The sequence below is a fragment of the Charadrius vociferus genome, unplaced genomic scaffold (genome assembly GCF_000708025.1).
Source record: "Charadrius vociferus isolate BGI_N301 unplaced genomic scaffold, ASM70802v2 scaffold173, whole genome shotgun sequence".
NCBI classification, from domain to species: domain Eukaryota; kingdom Metazoa; phylum Chordata; class Aves; order Charadriiformes; family Charadriidae; genus Charadrius; species Charadrius vociferus.
Window position 1 is genome coordinate 1,169,485 of NW_009648369.1, and position 20,171 is coordinate 1,189,655.

Below are 20,171 nucleotides of genomic sequence, written 5' to 3' on the forward strand. Positions count from 1 at the left end.
AGTACTCACAGCACCCGGACCAAAACACATTCCCTTCTATGCCATGACATGGAGAAGGCCGACATCCCAGCATGTTTTTCTAACTGCCCTCTATCAGGCTCCTCATTATTTCAGTTGCACAGCCAGAATAATTAAGATAGGTCTTTCTTAGCTTTCACAGCATTGCTTCCGCTGACGGTCCAGTTCCAGGGAATACTCCAGCACTGAAATTCCACCCTGTTTACTGCAGTCCCTGGTCGTCTCTTGGGTCAAGTTGCTGCTTGTTCCATTGATCTGCTTTTGTACGAACAGGGGCTCAGGCAGGGGACCAGGGAGGGAGAAGCCGAGTGCGTGAATTTCTGGTAATCAGGAGGTGTTAACTGAGTCTCCGAGTCTCCTCTGCTCTGCATGTGGCATTTGCATCTCCACATCCAACATCTTTCCACCCAGTCATCCATGTCAATCCAAGAGGCCTTAGGAGAGGATTGCAGGGTGTTTTTAGGGACCTTGCTTGTCTTATGGCTCTTCTTTCACCCCAACAGGTCACTTTGGGAGTCCTGGAGCTTCCTATTCTCTCTGCCTGGCCAGCTCAGCACAGCTAAGACTTCGCCAGGGGTCTGGAGGTGGCTGCATTTTGCTTTCATCCCACACCGATGTCAGCAGGTACGTCTATGCACCGACACTCACAACCCAACGTGGCTGGCACCAGCAGAACCGTTGAAGCTCCTGAATGTGGCAAATGTGGACGTTCCTCTTGATGACTTTGAAGATGGCCAAAAGGTGAGTTTGTTTTGGAAACACAAGGAAAATACTTCCTCATGGTGTGCAGCTGGTTTGGACAGAAACTTCTCGGCCAGTGTAAACCTGGTTCCATCATCACGATGACAAGCTGGTGACCTGAGTTGGCTCAAGGGAGGTGAAGACATCCTCAAAGTAAGACAGAGATGAAAGTCCATGATGGTGAGTACTAAAGTGCAAAGGAAACCCTTTTGATCCTTTGCTGAATGTAGATGATATATGTACTTCAGCAGAGATGAGCTGGCAGGGGATGGGTGCTGGGTCTCCAAAGTGTACCTCCATCGGTGAAGCTGAGCAAGTGACCATCACTTTCATGGGGCCTGAGCAAACAATCCTTCCTCACCATCTACAGCAGAGTGCAGCAAAAATGAGGACAGAAAGCTGAAGGGCATAACTGAAATTCATAGTCTTGTCTTACATCATTCAGGTCAAGAAATAGATCAGGAAATAAGATTTATTTCTGCTTCCACGCTTCTAGAGCCAACATTGACTTTTTCCTGTCATCCAACAGCACTGCTGCTCTCCAGGTCAGGTTAGAGACTGCTGCTCTGTAAATACCGCTGAAATGATACTGAGGACACAACTATTCTGTGGAGTGCCACAGCTCAAGGGCCGTTCTCCCCCCCTTCTTTGTTCAGCTCTGTGTCATGCCAGTATGCGTCTTCAGAGACTGTAAATTCTCAGGTGCAACATAGCAAAAGGTCTCTCCCTCTGCCTCAGGGACAGACACATGCTGCTGCTTTGTCTTTTGAATGAAGCTTCCCAGCGAGTTAGCATCTGTTTTATGCAGCAGATTTGGTGCTTAATGATGTGAAAGCTATCTGATTTCATACTTTAAGCCTATAACACATACACATTTTTGTAACCATAATACTCAGCACTCTTGCTAGATATCTGAGCCATGGTCTTGCAGAGAATTAAGTTAAAAAACAAACAAAAAAAGCATTCAGTGCAGCACGAGGAACTTGTGATCTCAAAAATTGCAGGAAAACAAAACTCCCTCCCTCCCCTGCCACTTGTATGAATCAAACTGACTTTTCCATCAATCAGTCTACAAGTTTTCTGAAGGGAAAGACTCTATTGTAACACTTTGAGGCTAGTTTTTACATAACTATGATATGAAATTCATACAAGGTATATGACCACTTTACACTAGACTGATTCTGGCTGTATGCTACTGCGTGAGACAGAACTAACTTGTCCTCTCTTGCTCATCTTCAAAGATGTGGACAACACATACCAGGTCTTAAAGGACCCAAGTTTCCCTTATGGAAACTCCTCCTTTCAAGAAGGTTGATTTATTTTTTTATTTTCTATCTGCAGCCCAGAAAGGCAAGTGTAAAAGGAGATGAACAAGCTATATTTGGAAACAAACTATGGACAGAAAAAAGCAAGGTTTGGCTTCAAAACATTGTCTGCTTCAACTATTGAACTTGGAATGCAGAAGGCGAATAGAGACATGAGGATACAGCGGGGATTGAACCTAGCAGCGATTCTTATAAGGTGCAGGAGTGACTTAAGGAATTAGTACTCAAATCTACAGAGCCCTTCCTGAAAACTCAGTGACCTGACACCGAAGGTCCCAGCCTTCCGGGACTCCCCAGGGACAGATGTCCGAGGTGGTAGTCACCTATTAAAGCGGGGGACTCAGCACAAGCAATCTAATCCACCTAAGCCGTGGCAGGTCAGCAAGCTCAGGGACAGACGGGGTGCGGAGAACACGGTTAGCAGGAGACACGGCTGGTGACGGTGGCTAACAGCAACTCCTTCCAACAGTGCCTGATGGGGAACAGCAGCTCACCTATGTGGTTAGCTGTGATCTGCGGTGAGACCGACCACCAGCAGTAACACTCAGGAAGGCGATATAGCCTGGGAAGGTTTCAGCATTATTTTTAGGCAGAAAGTACGAGGGGGATGAAACTGGAAGAGAACACTAGTGCCTAGCTCAGCCGCTGACTATAGCAGCAATCAGCTTGGTGTAGATTTGGGCTGCCATCACTACACTTCAGCAAGGGCAAGGAATGGGCATGGTTTGCCTTATGGGGGACTATCCAGTCACATGTAACACCATTGTCCTTTTCTTTCTCTATTTGTGTAAATCCATTTGTTGGAACTGCTCGCGTGCAGGTGGGGAAGTGCTGTCCACTAGGCACCCAGCTGGTTTGATCCTATCTCCCATATTCTTACGAGTGTATTTGGGTATTACTTGAGTGAGAGCCCCCAGGGATTGAACCTGGCTGTTGTTACTGCCAATCAGTGCAAGGCAGGAGGTTTACATTAGATTAGCGTTTAATCTGAATGGTCATCAATATAAGAATCTGCTTCTTTCAGTCACATGTTCTGAACGTACATAAGGCATACACATCATTTAAAACTGACAAGGAGATATACAAAGTTCATTCATTTTACAGCACCAACATTGAGCCCTAAAAAAAGAAAATTACCAAAAAAATCTTACCCTGCACTTCCTCTTCCATTCTTTTTATTTACAAAAATATATTCATTTTCTTAACAGAAGTACAACTCTGATAATCAAATAAAACAATAAGATTTTCAAAATATAAAAATACTCATTTACATTTCATCTGCGGAAGCTTTCTATTTTATTTTGGCTGTTCCTGTTATTGCTACCATATGCAAAGCAAGGACTGAGCACATCTCTGTTAGATAATTATCACATTATCTCTCCGGAGAAGAGGAAAACTGTTTACAATCAACTCAGTTTACCTTGCAAGAGACTGAATTCAGGTTGGGTGTTGTGTAATTTAGAGGCAACTGCACAACTGATCTAGAAATAATATCTTAAGCCACATTCAAATTACTCCAATCAACCACAGCCAGGAGTTTCTGCAACCCTTTTATCACTGGGCTGAGTACTCGGCTTATGTAAACTGACACGGATCCACTGCCTTGTAGCTACAGAGTTATAGCAGCTGAAAACATAACCCATTAAAAAATATTAACAGCCTTTACTGGGACTTCTGGTTGTTTTTAAAGAAGGCTATTCAGAAATTCACAAATATTACAGAATAAATCAAACCCCCAAAACTGTTTTCTATGATGTTTTGGAGCTATGTGATATTACTACATAACTTACCTACTTCAAAGTGCAGTAAATCTGCTATTTCAAGTTCCATCAGACTCAAAATTGTAAACAGGCTTATGGTTTTTATTGTTGTAAACACATATGCCCCGGGCATACAAATCTTGAGTTGTCCAAGAACCGAAACAAAACAAAAAAACCCCAATCCAGCCTTAGATGTCAATTCAACAGAAATTTTAAACATAGTTAACTCTTACCCATGGATGCTCAAAATATATCCTTAAAAGATCACTCATGATTAAGCGTTTTGCTGAATTAGGACAGTTAATTAGGCCTTAGACTTCAAACTTGCCTGAAAAGGTTTCAGTATTAAACTTAATGAGACACTCAGTGGATGCACTGATTTTATTTCAGTGTCTTTCAGTAAAAATTTCCAGTCTCCAGTTCCAGCACTGTGAGTCACTTCCCAGATGGCCCTGAGCAAATTACTTGTGGTCACTGCCTCCAGTGACACCTGCTGCAAACAGCAGCAAGCCAGTCCTCCAGAGGCACTTCTAGTACAAAATAAAGGCACCCTCCCACATATTCATACAGCGAAGGCAGTGGGCTGTAAATTCCTGTCTTGTCTTGCACTGTGCTGATTCCTTAAAGGCTAACAAGCATTCAGCTCTTGGATTCATCACTCTCCCCTCCAGATTTAGATACATCTTCAGAGTCCAGGCATTTTAGCTGAAGCTCGGAGCCAGCCTCTGGAGGTCTCTACCTCCACTGACTACAGAAGAAGCCCAGAATGAGCAGGTCTGAACTTAAGCGCTCCAGAAAGTGCCTGAGGTTAAGTATGTCTTTCATCTACAAAATGTGTTCATCAGTGTGAATCTACAGTAGAAATTAGGTTTCAGTTAATGTATCTAAAGCACGATGACAACCCTGACTGAGAAAAATCACCATTTAAAAGTAAGGTGTAGTCTCATTATTATAAAACACTGTATGCAAGCTGAGATTACCAGTCATACCACGGTGTTTTGTGAAGCAGAGAGCCCACACCACATGAGAAATGGGTATGATGATTACTTAAAGGCCAAAATTTACAGAAATTTGAATGGCATATTCTAATTTTTGGAAGGGGCTACTGATTTTGGGTATCCCGAGTGGAGATGTTGATTTTGAAAATGTTAAGTACTCATTCTCTGACAAAGATCAGTTTACAGGTTTCAGAAACAAAGAACTTCAGTAATGAGAAATGTAAGGTTCATATAAAATCTATAAAGTTAAATGACATCAAAATCTCTTTCAGAAAAAACCCTTCATGAGAAAATCCTCAAAACATGTCTGCATCAGTGATTTGCTTCATTTCAAAACAAAATAAATCCTAACTTTATATAGTATACTTCAGGATTTCCAAGTGCTTTCGAAACACACTAGCGTGCAATTTATAGGTAGAGAATATGTTCAAAATCCACCCCAGTCTTTAAGGGTGAAATAAACCACACAAGTTAAAATTTGGGTGGTGCATCACATTTACACTTTTTTTCCCTTGATCTACAAGTCCATAGAATCTCTTATTGCAATGTGATCACAGCTTTCCGTTAATCATCAAAAAACAAACACACACCCCCCCCAACCCTTCAATAGCTTACATTCCTGAACATTTGTAATGTCTTTTTTAGCGCAGCGAGTTAGATATGTATTTTGCACAGCGGTGTCCTCTCTTGATTTCATTACTGACTGTGTCAGAATCGTCCTTTATCCGTTTTGATAAAATGCAAGCAGAGAAATGACCCGTCAGACTCTCACAGAGTTTGTGCGTGGGATGTGAGACTGTATTTGGAAAGTCATTGAATTCAGAGCTTTCAGATGGAGGTGTCCTCTTTGTGGTCATCCAAGTTCTCTGTGCTTTGATGGCTCCTTCTGTTAAAAGCAGAACAGACTGCTTTTAGGTGCACGGTGAACAGACTTCTGGCTTTTATTACTAATCAGGCTACAGTTTGGCAATCTCAAACACCCAAGAACCACCAGCAAGGTGTGGTTGTTATGGTCAGTGACTAAAGTACCTAAACAGAGGGACCAGTCCCCTTTTTGGACTGTTTAGCCTGTCCCCTCCGGTCTGCAGCTGCCACTCAAGAAAGCAGCTGGTGCCCGGGAGGCCTGCGCCATATCTGCCAACCCCATGCAGGTATCTTAGATACCTTAGGGCAATGAATTGGTCCCAGATACCCATGCTTAGACCCTGGAACTGATCCCTTAGCATGGAAATCAGTTTCCAGTTCCAGTAACTTGGGATAATAAAAACAAGACAGAGTAACAACATATTTTGATATTTAATCCATCAATCTGCTAGGATAGACTGTTCTTATGTATGTCCTCAGTATACCATGGCTTCACTTGACACAGGTGAATGATTTTGAGCTAGACAAGATTTGCTTTGGAGAGGGAGGAAAGGGGATGAAGGGAGAGGGAGAAGGTAAAAAGGGAAAGAACAGCTCAAAGCTGTCCTTTCTTTTTCTCCCACAATCTTTCCTGCCTACGCCTCTACATGGTTTGGATGTTTCTTATATGCCATAAACACCAAGAATGCAGTCGAGAATCCCATTTTCTTCCGTAGTAAATTGTAACTATTCACATTTTCTCCAGAAATTTAATCTATGTAGAATATTCTTAATTTCTGGCTTGAAACACTGTATCGCAATAGTGCTTTGTGTGACATCCCCCCAAAAAAGTAAAACACAGCAGCTGATATATCTGATAAATGGTCCTCTAAGCAGGTAGTACTACACTACAAAAATAAGATACTGGAGCATGTAATAGTGCCATTAAGTTAATAATTCAGCTAATCCAGTGTCGTTTTGTTTTGTTGTAAGGAATACAGAGGTATATGTTGGTAGGTAATAATTTTTTGCCCAGTATGACTAAGAGCTGTTGCGGTCACATTACTGCTGTTTGCTGCTAGTTCAAACCTACCTTAACACTTCAAGTGCCAGCTTTGTTTCTTTCCGACTTTCTTCAGTGATTGGGTAAAAAAGAAGTATAAATAAACCTACAAGGATGAGGATAGCAGGGACGGCTCCAATGAGGATTTTCAGTGTGAGGATCACATCGTCAGATTGTCTGCATATCCCTGGCTTGTATCCAGTAAACCTAAACAAATGGAAATGAGAGTGGTGTGTGTATGTCCAAAGCTAAAAGGCAGTTGTTCGTCTGAAGGCTTCCTTCTTTCCCCCAACACTCTTCAAGACTTTTCTCCCCTTTTTCCTACACATATCTTTTTTCCTTCCCCCTACTACATGCTTCAAATTTTCTTTTTCAAATCTTATTTTTGTGCTCGATTACCTCTGTATTTTCTCATTATTATTACATAACATTTAACCACTAAGAGGAGCATGGAATCCCATGTAAGGAAATTGATTAGTTATATGTTTCCAATTAATATTCAGCAAAGTATTTAGGCTCCGCTTTAAAAGTATGCAAGTAATCTGACCAATTTCAACAGCAATAATTAACTTTAAATTAAACAGACACTTAAGCACTCTTCTCAAGATAGACAAATTTGCTCAAGTGCTTAGAGTTAGGTACACACTTACAGTTCATTGATTCAGGGTTTCCATGCAGTCCCACAACTGCTGATATACTCAAATTCCCATTCCCAATTCTTGGAATTAGTTTATTTTCCTCTGAATATGCACCTATGAAAGCTACAGCTCATTTGGCATCACTCTGTCTTTTGTGTTCTCCCAAACATCTGCCTTGGAAAATTGCTGGGAGCTAACCAGAATGTAATTGAAAAGGGGCTAATTGGTGAACAGCGATTTGTTTGAGGGTTTTAGTAGTAAGCATCTAGAATTTCTAAGCCCAAAATATTCAGCCAAGCACTGGCTGTTATTTAGCAGTTTCAGCTGAAGGCCCTGAAGGAAAACATTCTGGTTACCAAAATTTAACTTGGAGCCAAGGGCTAGATAGTACTTCAGACATGTTTCCTTCTAAGTGTTTATTGCGTGCTTGTGTGCTGTAACAGCTACAGGCAATGGCCCTTTCTGCTAGGTCACGCACAAAAGCAGGGCAGGAGATGGATGACCACTTTCTCAACTGTCGGAACAGACAAAGCAAAAGTGGAAGGAGAACACACAGCATCTTCCAAACTGACATGGTCTAGGTGATGGGAAGAGCTGTGAGAAAGACTCTGTTCCTGACTCTGATCAGTGTCCAGTTCCCTAAAACTGTGCAGGAATTGGTGATCCTTTTATGACAAACAGGCCATCACGCACCCCTGAAAGCACTCCCATCCATGTAAAGACTTACAAGCTCGTATACATAGTCCAACCCAGATGCAACAGGGAACACACAAAGTAGCTGTATCACTTGTGGGGACCTTCATCTGCTGAGCTGTCATGTTTAGTTCTTCATTCATATAAGCCACTAAAATTTACATGAGTAATTTGGAAAGAGGAAAATCTAAAGGGAAGTCAGGTCTTTCTGAACTGAACCATGTTAGGGCAGGTGACTTATTGCTCTGTGGTCTGGCCTATATGATAACAATCCTGTCTTTAGTGGTCAGCCATCTGGAGCCGCTGGCACTTTCAGGCTCAGGGCAAAAAGGCAATTAACTCCACAGGGTAAAGGTGGAGTAACCTCAAAATGCTTTCAGAGTAGATTCACTAAGTGCAAACAGTGTTACTTACTCCAGTCCTGCTGCAGAAATTCCTAAGCCAATTCCTGCTGACATCTTGGTAAAGAAAACATAAGAAGAATAGAAAATGGTTTCATGTCCTTTTCCATGAGGATTTTGCAGGCGAAAGTTATCAACAACATCAGGCAGCATTGACCTAGAGATGAATAAGATAAAAGAAAATCTCAAGCCAAAATGTCTTCTCAAATTCCAAACTTTCTGAACGAGTACACCCCTCCTCCTTTTTTAAGATCTGATTATGTATTCATGCAGATGAAATAATCCAATTCTAAAAGTCCTGCTGCTGAACAGGAGGGCAAAACTCCACGTAAGAAACGCATGACCACATTTTACAAAGTAGAAAACCACTGAAAAACTATCAAACACTTGCTTGGAGGTGACAGAATTCTTTAGACTGACTGTTACTCCAATCAGAAGTTGTTATATTAAAAAAGAAAAACAACAACAAACCCCACATTTCTTAAGATTTCAAGGGACTCTGAATCTCTGAATAGTTTCACTCCAAAATAACCTTTTGACAGACTAACAACATTTTCAGAAACCAATGAGGCCTATCCTCTCTCTACTCCAAAAAGAATGAATTTGGTAACAGGGAATCAGAATGGAAGCTGCTCAAATGTCAATTGTGAATTGACATTTTATTTCCAATATATGTCATGATTTACTGTTGGAAAAAAGGGCTTCTCACCCTCTGTTCAGAAAAGCTTACGTAGTCTGACAGCTTATTTCAAACTATGTTTCCATGATCTCTTGGAGTTTTCAGGGCATTGTACAAGTAAGTAATGCAAAACAGCTCTCTCAGCAACGGTCTTGCTTTCTGGTCAATTTGACCTGAATAATAATTATTCTCTCTGGAGAGGAAATGTCCCATTCTGCTCATCCTTGAGTAGTTTTTTTTCCCCACGTATTTTCAGTCCTCAAGAGCAAAGGACCTTGAATTCTCAGTTTCTTTTAACGATATCCTTGTGTTATTTGATCTGTAAGAGAGGACTGCTCAAGCAGGGTACATAGCTTGGCCTATGTTTCCTCTGCTACGTTCTTGATTGCTCAGCATTAATTGATTTCTCGAACTTCATCATTCCTGTAGTTCTGTTACAAACCAAACCTAAGCAACTGATTTACTGTTATCACAAGTTCTGTAGCTACTTAGATTATTGACTCATTTACATACTCTTATGTACAAAGAGCAGATACAGTTACAGTAGACATAACCTGTTAACAACAGGCCAGTCATGTCATTGCAAATAGCCTTTATTATAAAAGCAGAAAAAGATTTTTGGAAGAAATTACTCTTGCCAAATTCTGCCTCTTCTGGAGGCAAATTCCATGCCATAGTACGTGCATATAGTGCAGACGTATACCCCTTTCCCCACCGCAAATGTACAATTCTCCTACCATGGCAACAGAAGAGATGCTGCAATGCTCAGACCAGAGACGAAGGCCACGAAGTAAGCCAGGATCAGGTTTGGAATAGTCACTAGCATGACTGCAAAAGGAATCATCCACTGAGGAAGAAGAAAAACAGTATATCTAACTTACATGATGCACTGCTCAATGGTATATAGATTATTCCCTTCAAAATATAAGATTACGTTACAAAACAGTTCACGCACAGCAATGCCTAACACCAGTTTCTATTCCAGGACGATGGAACCATTTAGTTTACTATTAGAGACAAAACCATCACCATACTGCATTTCAAGGGGACTCGCAGGGGTTCAATGGTAATTTAAAACTGTAAATATCCCATTTCACAGATCATCTTGAGTCTTGAATGAAGAAGAGTTTGCTTACACCCTCATTTCCAATGACCATTTTAAAGCAATCTAGGTACTTGGCAATAACTAAAACCAGGAAGGCAGTGCCGTTTACTCCCATTCCACACAGCCAGATACATTCACGACCTCGCATAAGTCACTAAGGCTACCTTCAAAACCAAACTAATTTGGGATGCTCAGGATTTGTTTTCTGGCAGTACTTAAAACGACCAGATTTTCTCAACTTCAACTTGAGGCAATGGGCTTACAGGATTGAAAATCCACTATTTTAAATGCTGATTGAATGCGTACAACCCAGCTGTCCTATACCCATCACATGCTCCATCTCCCACGCCTATGAACCATGGGCACAGCACATGTAGAATCCAGAACCAGAGGCTTATCTACAGGGCTTTTTAATGATGGGGGATTAGTTTAACATTAAGTGTTTCAATCCTCTATACTTGCAGCTTGGGAGCTGAGGGTATGAGAAGAGCTTTCACAGAGAGTGATTCCTCTAAGCACTGCTATTTACAGTTCTGTATGATAAGTGATTCTGGGAGTCCTGGAGTCTAATCCATTATGTTTATGTTTTAAATGCATTTCCCATCTAAAGCATTTGCTCCTAACCTAAGGAGGCAGAAAATAACCTTTCCTGACTGCAAGTTCCCAGCGCAGACCGATAATCCCTGCATTAGCCCAATGTTGTGGCAAAATCATTATTTCACCACAAGAGAGCACTCCAGCAATGCCAGATTTTATGTTGCCTATAAGCAATTTTATGACTGCCTTATGCTCCACATGGGGCACCCACTCAGAAACCAAAGCACTTAAACAAAAATCTAGATCGATAATAATAATCATTGTAACTGTAATTTTCTACTGAAAGAGAAGCACGGCCCGCAGGAGTGAAGCTACAATGCCCTAAGGTCTCACTCATGCAATGGCAGTGCAATCATGGGGGCAGTGTTCCTGCTGCAATAAACAGCTAATGCATCTCCTTCTTTCTCACATGTAAAGCAAATACTCCATTATTGGCACCCTGCTCCCTAGTCACAGGGCTGCTGCCCTCCGAGTCATAAACGATCTTCTACAGTAATCACGTGTCTTCCATCCATTCCCTAACAGAACTACGGAAGGCGACCCTACTGGGATGCTAAAGGCGGTACAGGCCTGTGCAGCAGCACATTATGAAGGGCAAATCAGGAAAAGGTGCAGCTAGGATGTGAGTGGAAATGGGGACGGGAGAGTGGAGGAGTGGCTGCACAGCCAGGGGTATGCCTCCATGCTAAGCAGTGCTGATAGATGGCAAATAAACAATTGCTTATGTGTGGGGAAGTGAAAAGATTGGTGGCATTTTTTGATTTGTTTTTATTTTTTACTAAATCCTCCAAAACCCACAGCGAAAAGCTATTATTGGCTAGGCTGGAAGCTAGAGTTGTGATCTTCTACTTTTAGACACCCTGCCAAAACCATGAACCAACAAGCTGCCCCACTTCTTAAAATTTCTCATGGCAACTTCACCTCCAGTCACCAGCTGGGAGACTTACTGGGTGTAAGTTCAATGTTTGCCCCGTGAGAGCAGAGCAGACAATCTAAATGAACATAGCACGTGGAAGCAGAAGCAAATAAACAGAAGAGAATAATTTCCAGCCTGTGCATCAACCTGATCATGGGAAGAATGTTATCAAGGATTCTGCTTGGGTATGACCCTGTACTTCCAGAAAGTCTAGGCTTTAAACTTCTAGCAAGTTTAGATACTTAGTCTGTTCTTAGACTTGGTAATCTCTTGTGGAGGAATGAGTAAAAAGGAAGCAATACCAGTGGAAGGAAGCCAAGATTCCTGTTGCTTATCTACCTACTCTGTCCTCTATACTTTTTCAGGGGTCTCTTCAACATAGAACCACTTTAACAGGAAAAATTAGTCTGGAGCAGTGTGATATTTTTTTTTCAGGAAACTGAATTACGAATTACATCTTCACCCTGAAAGCTGAGTAAGGTTTTGGAGAAAAAACCACTTTTCTCCCCTGTGTCCTCCCCTTCCAGAAGAACATTCCCCAGTGACAAACATAGGAGCCTTAAATGATGTGATTTTATTTCACATTGAGAAAGAACAGATTAGTTGTATAGATCACAAAAGGTGGTAGTATAGGAAGCCCCTGTGATGCATTGCCAGACAAAATCCATCACTGAGCACACACTGAGTCCCTTGAGTAATGTCTACAAGGTGAAATAGAGAAGTGGCTTTTTTTCAATCCAGCCCCCACTTAGACCATAATACAGTCAAGCAACTCAACTGTAAAATTAAGTTAAACCATGTTTACAGAGGTGCTGACAGGCTTTCCAGTCATGTTAAACGAAATTTATAGAGCCAAGTTGGTTGAAGAAAGCATTTGTTGTAGCCAAGCAGACAGAGGACGAGATTTCCTAAGGAGGAAATCTGCATTCCCTGGTCCAACACTGCTTTTGGCAATTCTCTTTTCTCAAGTGGTAAAAATAAATGAGGATGGGACTTGGATTCCAGATGCCTACTTCAAAACAGGTAACGATTCAGCATATTTGGAACTTGGGTTTTAAAGTTACTTCTGCTTCTTTGGAAGTCATTCTAACACACCGATTCTAATTCAAAAAATTATAACTGTTCAATTTTATTCAACAATTGTCCCCAGACCTAAACTTTTCAGCTTTGTTCAGATTTTGGCAAATAGCTTCAGGCTGGATTTTCGAAGTCCTCATGCTTTGTTGTGCACAAGGCAGACAATTTTTCTTTCCTCTTTCATAAGTAATTGAAGGTAAACAGGGGAAAAATGGAGAGGAACAGGCCTATACAATGACTCACTGAGGATGATGACAGAAAATTGCTGCTGTCTGCTCTAAGTGAAGGACTTAAAATAATCCATCAGAGACGAGGGCAGGCTTGCTGAGCTGGCTTTGCAGAGCTGTGTCAAAGTTAAACTAGGCTTCTTTTCTCAGGTAGGTCACCTATTTCTTTACTTTGCTAATAACTGTCCATCTCTGTTCAGAGGGATGTGGGCACCCCTGCTTTCTTACTTTTCTAGAGAACGATGCGTAACAGACTTCTGTTTCCTCCTCTGTGACTGCATTACAGATGTGGTCAACTCAGCACCATATACAAAGACAAAACAAGCCTTGTACAACAGATAACTTGTCAACCTGAGGCAACACAGACTGAATTTATAAAACCTCATTGGGGTTTACTTCTGAGACTAGTGAAATGCAGATGTTGTGCAGATTCTAAAAGAAGCTGGGATCTCCTTTCAGCATCAATCCATTTCTCAAAAATGTCTCTTGGAAACTTGGAATCTGTCTAAACTTTGGTTTAATGACTTAAAACAAACTCTGAAACTGAGCAAGTTTCAGGTAGCTTGAGGTTATAAGCACTTGAAAGAACTCCTAAAGTGGCTCCAGTTGTCAAATCAAGTGAGCACAAGCAGATTTTTTTCTCCAAGGTTTTGCTTACCGAAATCCCACATGCTGCACACTTCTTGCCAAATCGCTGCAGAAACTTCTGCCAGAAAGGAATGCTCACAGCTGCTGATACCTACAATTGACAAAAAAACATATCTGTACTGTGCTTACTGCCACTGTCTTTGTCAGCTGAAGAGCTCGCAGACGTCTTTTTGTCTAGTACATTAAGGTCTGAAAGGAAGATGAACTTGCAGATTCCTATTTCTCCTCGTGCTTTGAGCGATATTTTTTTTTATTCACTATTAGGTATCATGAACAAAAGCTACTCATGAGAGGGTTTTCCTCAGAAGGCAGTATCTTAAAATTTCCTTTTCCTAATGTAAGTCACGGCAGTTAAAGCTATACTTGACAGTCATTAAAGTTCAGACATATTGTAAAGAGTCATACTTTGTGCTAATGCCTTTTGCCTCATAATCCAAACCTGGCAAATGATAAGTGAATTAAGCTCTACTTCATCATACAGGAAGAAAGATGAAGCACAAGATACACTTATCTTAAGATATAGTTAGACTACATATCCCATACTAGACGTTTATTCTCAGGAGGAACCTGTAAGAGAAATAGTCGCTTACAGTCAATATTTCCATGTCATATACTGTAATACTCACTTGGTAGCAGCAATGACCACATACAACATAGTACCAATACACTGAAGCACTGCTGCTAATGACAGTCTTACAACTGACCTAAATTCAAATGTCATCTCATTGTTACAGTTATATTGTGCTCTTTACTGACTTTACTGTCTCTGTCTCTCTTCTTGGTGTCCATTACTCGCAGAGCCTTAAGACATCCAGCAGTCATTCCCTTTTGGGAAAACATTTTGGTTTTAATCCTTGGAAAACATCTGTCTTAAAGTGTGGGAAAGGAAGAATCAAAAAGGGGTAGAAAGGGTGGGAAGCTGTGACCAAGAAGTGGAAACCCCTCAGATGGTTCCACAAAGTCTTTGCGTTAAATGGGTGAGAAGTCATGCAACAGCTTCCCTGAAAATGACTGCTGCAGTATTCTATATGGTAGACAAATTCTCTGCAAAATATTTCAGAAGTGCAGTACATGCACATCCCGTTAATTATGCAACATTAAATGTTCTACTTGTGTTTAAAGGACTTTGGTCAGAAGGATGAAAATGGCAGTTTTCAACTAATACTACTTGTAATCATAAAGTAAATCATGCAATACAAGAACAGTGAGTGACTGGGTTATAAGTATCACCTAAGCAAGCAGAATTCTACCTCTGCATGTCAAGAAAAAAGGTTCTGTAAAAGGATCTTTTTATCACATTGCCAATTGCTCCACAGAGGAATCTTCGCATCTCTGGATATTTTAAATATTTATCCTTGCAAGCTGCCTAGCCCAGAAAGCTCATGTGTATGAATACACAAATTAAAGTCATTTAATTTTCCGTATATCAGACTGGGGAAAGGGAAAAGGGAGCTAAAATTCCAGAACTCCTTTCTGGCAACGGCTTTTGTCTTTTATAGGAGCAGGACATGACTGACAGGTAAAAGCAACAAGGAATTAATTAAAAGCTCCAGAGCATTAATTTTTTAATACAGTAGACAACACCAGCTTTATTTCAAACAGGCAAAGAAAAAGATAGTGTATCTTCTTAAGAGCTCTGTCCAAAAAATCTGTTCTTGTCATCTGTTATTTTGTGTGAAAAAACAGTGAGAACCAGCTATCAAATAAAAAGATGGGAGAGAAGTACAACTCACCAAGATGGTCACCACCAAATACTGGAAGTGATTGCGAAGATCAGCAGCATGAGTGCAGAACAGGACAAAGTTGCTCTGCTCCAGCTGTTGAATTGAAGACATTTGGTGACAAACAAAAAAGAAAGGAAAAATAAAAAGATAAAAATGATGTCACGCTCCATACTAGCTAAACATAGTTTATGATTGATTTGTTAAACGTAGGATTTGGGAGTCTCATTCTTCCCTCATTTGCAAAAATTTTAAGAAGCAATAAATCTCCTGCTATCACAGGAGTAACACACCAATAACACTGGGGCAAGCAAAAGGTAGACTTTGCACCTAATACAGCATAAAAATGACCAAAACAGGAACCGCCTTATAAGAGGATTCTGTCTAAAGGCTTTATTCCCTATGTTGCAATTTCCTTGTGTTGTTGTCACAGCCATAGCTGCAGATTACTGCAACAAACTGCCCTTTCAGAGGCTCTGACTCCAAAACAAGTTACTCTTCAGATGTAATTACACTCATGCCACCTTCCTCTAATAAAGCAGCTAACTACTGGTTTTGTATACATCCTTGGCTCTGGAGGGTAGCTTTGGGTCAAACATCTCCGTAAGTCTGCGCACTCACTGGATGGAAGGATCTAGCTGTGGTGTGTTATAATGACAGATGAAGCCATTGCCACCATGCTTTTGCAGAACTCAAGGGGGTTCTGAACACCAGAATATGGTTCAGGCCCAGCTCCAGCAATTCTGCAGAAGTGGAATGACAGGAGGATTTAATACTCATGCCACAGCAGTATGATCAACTCTTGCTCCTTTGTGCTCTTGTAGATTACAAGTTTCCGATCGCCTGTACACAAATTAGGATAAAAGTTACATCCTTTCTCCTTTGCCACCAAAGCCTTCCCTAGCTTGTGTCCCTGTTTACACTGCCTTCATTTTAGATGCAGAATATCACGCTCTGGGATTATGGCCAATGCATCTTTATTTGCCTATTCCTTTGCTCATCAGTAATCCACTCACTAAATTCCACAAAGTCAGTGTCCTTCCCTTGAATAACAATAGCAAGGGTTACTCATATGCTGGCTGAACTGGATCAACACAGTTTCCAGCTTCTGCCTCCCCTCATACCTTCCCTTCAGTCTGTACAAATAGAAAAGTAAAGCGATATGGACTGACAGATCTTTTCCTCTCTGGGTGTTGTCAGCAAGTAGTTGGTTGCCAGCAACCAGATGTGTGCTGGATCCTTACTGGCTGAAGGGATGCTGGAAGGTCTGGACCATAAAGGACCTTTCATCTTTCTATCTTCTCCCTGTCTCTGCTGTTGCTAACAGTGCCTGAAGTTCCCAGATGTAAGCAGAAATGCTTCTGCTATTGTTTCTTGGACCTTCCAGCAAGGACTGATAGATGCTGTAAAGAACAGTCTACTAACTGTGCCCAAATCCAGGCCAACAGGAAACTTCAGTGCTTCTTTGGCAAACAGACTTTTAAGCAGCCCTTCCAAAGAACTTACGAGTTCATCAAAACTGCTGGTCAACACAGCGCTACTCTCTTACATGCCCTGTTCTTGCTCTCTGTCTTGATATTGACTTGATCAGTGGCTCATGTGACTAAGAGTCTGTTGACAAAAATGTGAATATTATTCGCTTTTCAAAATAAAGCCAACTTCAATAGATAGGTACAGATTCACATTAAAGTAACATAGTTACCGAGTTGAACATAGTTCAAAAATCAAACTTTAAAAAGACTGCTGGACTACGGGGAGTAAGGGTTTCTTACTGAGCTTTTCTACACCTACTCTCTATAGGAGGACGTATTGCATCTTTTTGCAAGAGCCACATTAAACTGCAGGTCCTCATTTGAAAATTAGCTCTATCTAGCTCTGAGATAGGTAAGACCTCCTGCCTCTGAACATCATCTTACTCTGACCTAACGCCTTCCACCACAAAAGAATCCATAAGAACCAGTTCAGCCACTATCTGAGAACAGCCACCTATGCAAAGGAAAGGGGCAATGGTTTGAAGCAGCACACACAATTTCAGAAGAACAGAGAGAAGAGAAAAAGCATTCTCTAAGCAACTGAAACCACAGGAGACTGTAGGTGGATAACATATAATGACCTAATCTGGGTCACTAGGACTAGTTCCTCACCTTTTATGAAAAAAGAAAAAAAAAAAAAAAAAAGAAGTAATCTTTAAATGGTCAGGACTTTGGCTTTGCTTCTCATTTGAAAGAACCATCTCCAGCCACACAGGCCCCCAGGCACCAAAAAATGGCTTTGGTTCCCTACTGATTTGTAGGGGAAGGCACCACCCCCTAGATCACCACCTCCAGTCACCAGCCAAAGGTTATTTGCATTTTAGCTGCCACAGACTCTCCCATGCTGGGACTGGAATGAGGCCAACGCACAGACTTAGAGAGTCTGAAGTTACCTGAACTGCTGTCGAGATGAGAAGAAATGAAGCTGTAAGCTTCACATATGGACCATGCTTCATGGTGAGTCCAAGCCCCTTACAGAAAGGAATTGCTCTGTCTGAATTTAAGGCATAAGGATCTAAGAGGAGCAGAATACATAAAATAACAATCTTTTTCAGAGATGAATGTGAAATAATTATTATTAAATCTAGGCATACTTAAATATATCTTACCATCTTTTTCCTTTACTCCGAGAAAAAGAATGACAATTCCAAGAAGATACACACCTCCTATGACCCCTGCTGCAATCATATAAACTTTTGCCTTTGGAAAGAAAAAAGACATATTTGAAATAGTGATAGGAAAATGACAAGTCATTATGAAAATTTCAGTCTCTTTCTGGTGAGTCATCTGCAAATGAAGAAATGCCCGTCTACATACAGCCAACCCTCTGTCTTCTACCTTTCTGAGAAATGTTCACTTCTGCAGTTCATTTATAAACAACACCTACTTTAGGATAAATCCAGGGCACGTAAGTATATATTTCTTGCAAAAAAAGGAGCTGTGAACAAAAGGGCTACTGTGTTGGCAACCTGAATATTTTAATAATTTGCTTATCTTGACACTAGCTATAGACATACACAGTCATCTATCAAAAACATGCAACATCCATAGAGCGATTCTGATTTTTAGTAAACCCAGTTGATCTAGTAACACAAACTGCAATCTGTATGTTCATGCTGAGTAGGAAAGGCCTCAGTACTGATGTAAACATGATTACTACAGTTACTGCATTTACACATAATGATAATAAAAACTTCCTTTAGGCTTTAATGAATTTTAGAAATCACACTTTCACGTCAATGTTTTGAGAATATGGCAGCTTGCATGCTTTTTTTCCCATTTACAAATTCAGAAATCTTTGCTTCCTATTAGCCAGGGGAACAAAGCCTCTGAGGATATCCCCCACACCGTTAGATCACATTTATTGTTTCCAGCTCTGATTACACTGACTCTTGAACAAAGTTTTAAAAAAATATTTTGCTTTAGTATTCTGTAATAATTTATTTTATACTGTGTTATCAAATATAAAATAAGTGCTGGTTATAGAGCTTTGTGACACAATGATTGTTTGATAAGAAAACTGAATTCCAAATTATCAGTAATATGTTGAAAATGGAATTATAAATCTAGGTAGCAGTTGGTAAATAGGCATGCAATTACAAGAATGTACTCCCAAATATGAAGTCACTTAGTATAAACGCAAAGGTAGTCAGATGAACCATGTAAGCATAATCTTCAAGACAACAGCTGTTGTTAAGATATTTACATTTCAGAAGAGGACATGTTGAAATAAAGGAATGCAGGACTATTCTTTATTTGGGATAACGGTTTGGGGGTTTTTATATCAGAGCTATAAATTAAGTCAGAGTACTTTTATACTATTGTTTATGGCTTGCACAGACTACAGAATGCAGTGTTGTAGATACTTGAATTCACTTCAATGAAGTAATTTCAGACTCAAAAGCACCCTAGCCAGGAGAGAAGGGGCTGAAAAAAAAAGGATAGTAACAGGACTCCATTTTGAAGTTTACATTTCGTGTCTATTTATTTGTCAGTTTGCTTGAAGCAATCAATTAAATGCCTTTTTCACAGCTCATAATTAAGCGCAATTTGAGCTTAAACTATCAGGCATATTCATGGTAGGCCAAATAATATTCTCTGACCCTAAACAAAACTTGTTCGCCCATCTACAAGCTATATCAATATCCATGGTTGGTTTCCAGCAGGAAAGATCCACTCCTAAGCTTACAGTAACAACTTCAGGAGAGCTTAGAAATAACCGTTTCTTCCACTTCCTTTCTTTAATAACGAGCAAAATAGTATCAGTCATTCACTGGGTCTTTTTTAAACTAGGTATGCTCTTGGGCAGCCAAGAATTAGTCCTTGTGACAAAAAGGGTCAGGGCCATACTCCTGAATGGCACTAAGAGAAATAGTCGAGATTCACTCTTCTAAACATTTTTTTAGACTGATGGAGGTACTTCAGGTTTGTAGACCCTAATCCTGCCTCAACTTATCACTCAACGTCCATCAGTCACACAACCAAAATTCAAGATCCAACATTTCCTGTTGATCATGCAGTTAGGTGCACTTTCTGTTGTGCATGGTGTGAACAAAAGGCAAGTGTCCTGTCACACGATGCAAGCAGCTCCCCCCAAGGCTCGGTGGCCATGCACGCTCCCATAATCCAACCAAATTGATGCCAGGTTTTGTGAAAGGCGAAAAATTTTCGTCCTCACAAAACAGGGTT

General features: G+C 40.7%; 1 protein-coding gene across 1 annotated transcript in view; it reads right to left on the minus strand.

Moving 5' to 3' along the window:
* Nucleotides 1-5,670: 5,670 nt before the first annotated feature.
* Nucleotides 5,671-20,171, minus strand: part of MFSD2B (major facilitator superfamily domain containing 2B) — a 39,229-nt gene continuing 24,728 nt past the window's right edge. The window contains exons 8-15 of the mRNA XM_009885341.1: nucleotides 18,092-18,182; nucleotides 17,876-17,997; nucleotides 15,463-15,546; nucleotides 13,740-13,820; nucleotides 9,897-10,006; nucleotides 8,494-8,637; nucleotides 6,779-6,955; nucleotides 5,671-5,728 (exon numbers count right to left, since the gene is read on the minus strand). Coding sequence (XP_009883643.1) covers nucleotides 5,671-5,728; nucleotides 6,779-6,955; nucleotides 8,494-8,637; nucleotides 9,897-10,006; nucleotides 13,740-13,820; nucleotides 15,463-15,546; nucleotides 17,876-17,997; nucleotides 18,092-18,182 — 867 coding nt within the window. The remainder of the gene's footprint in view (nucleotides 5,729-6,778; nucleotides 6,956-8,493; nucleotides 8,638-9,896; nucleotides 10,007-13,739; nucleotides 13,821-15,462; nucleotides 15,547-17,875; nucleotides 17,998-18,091; nucleotides 18,183-20,171) is intronic.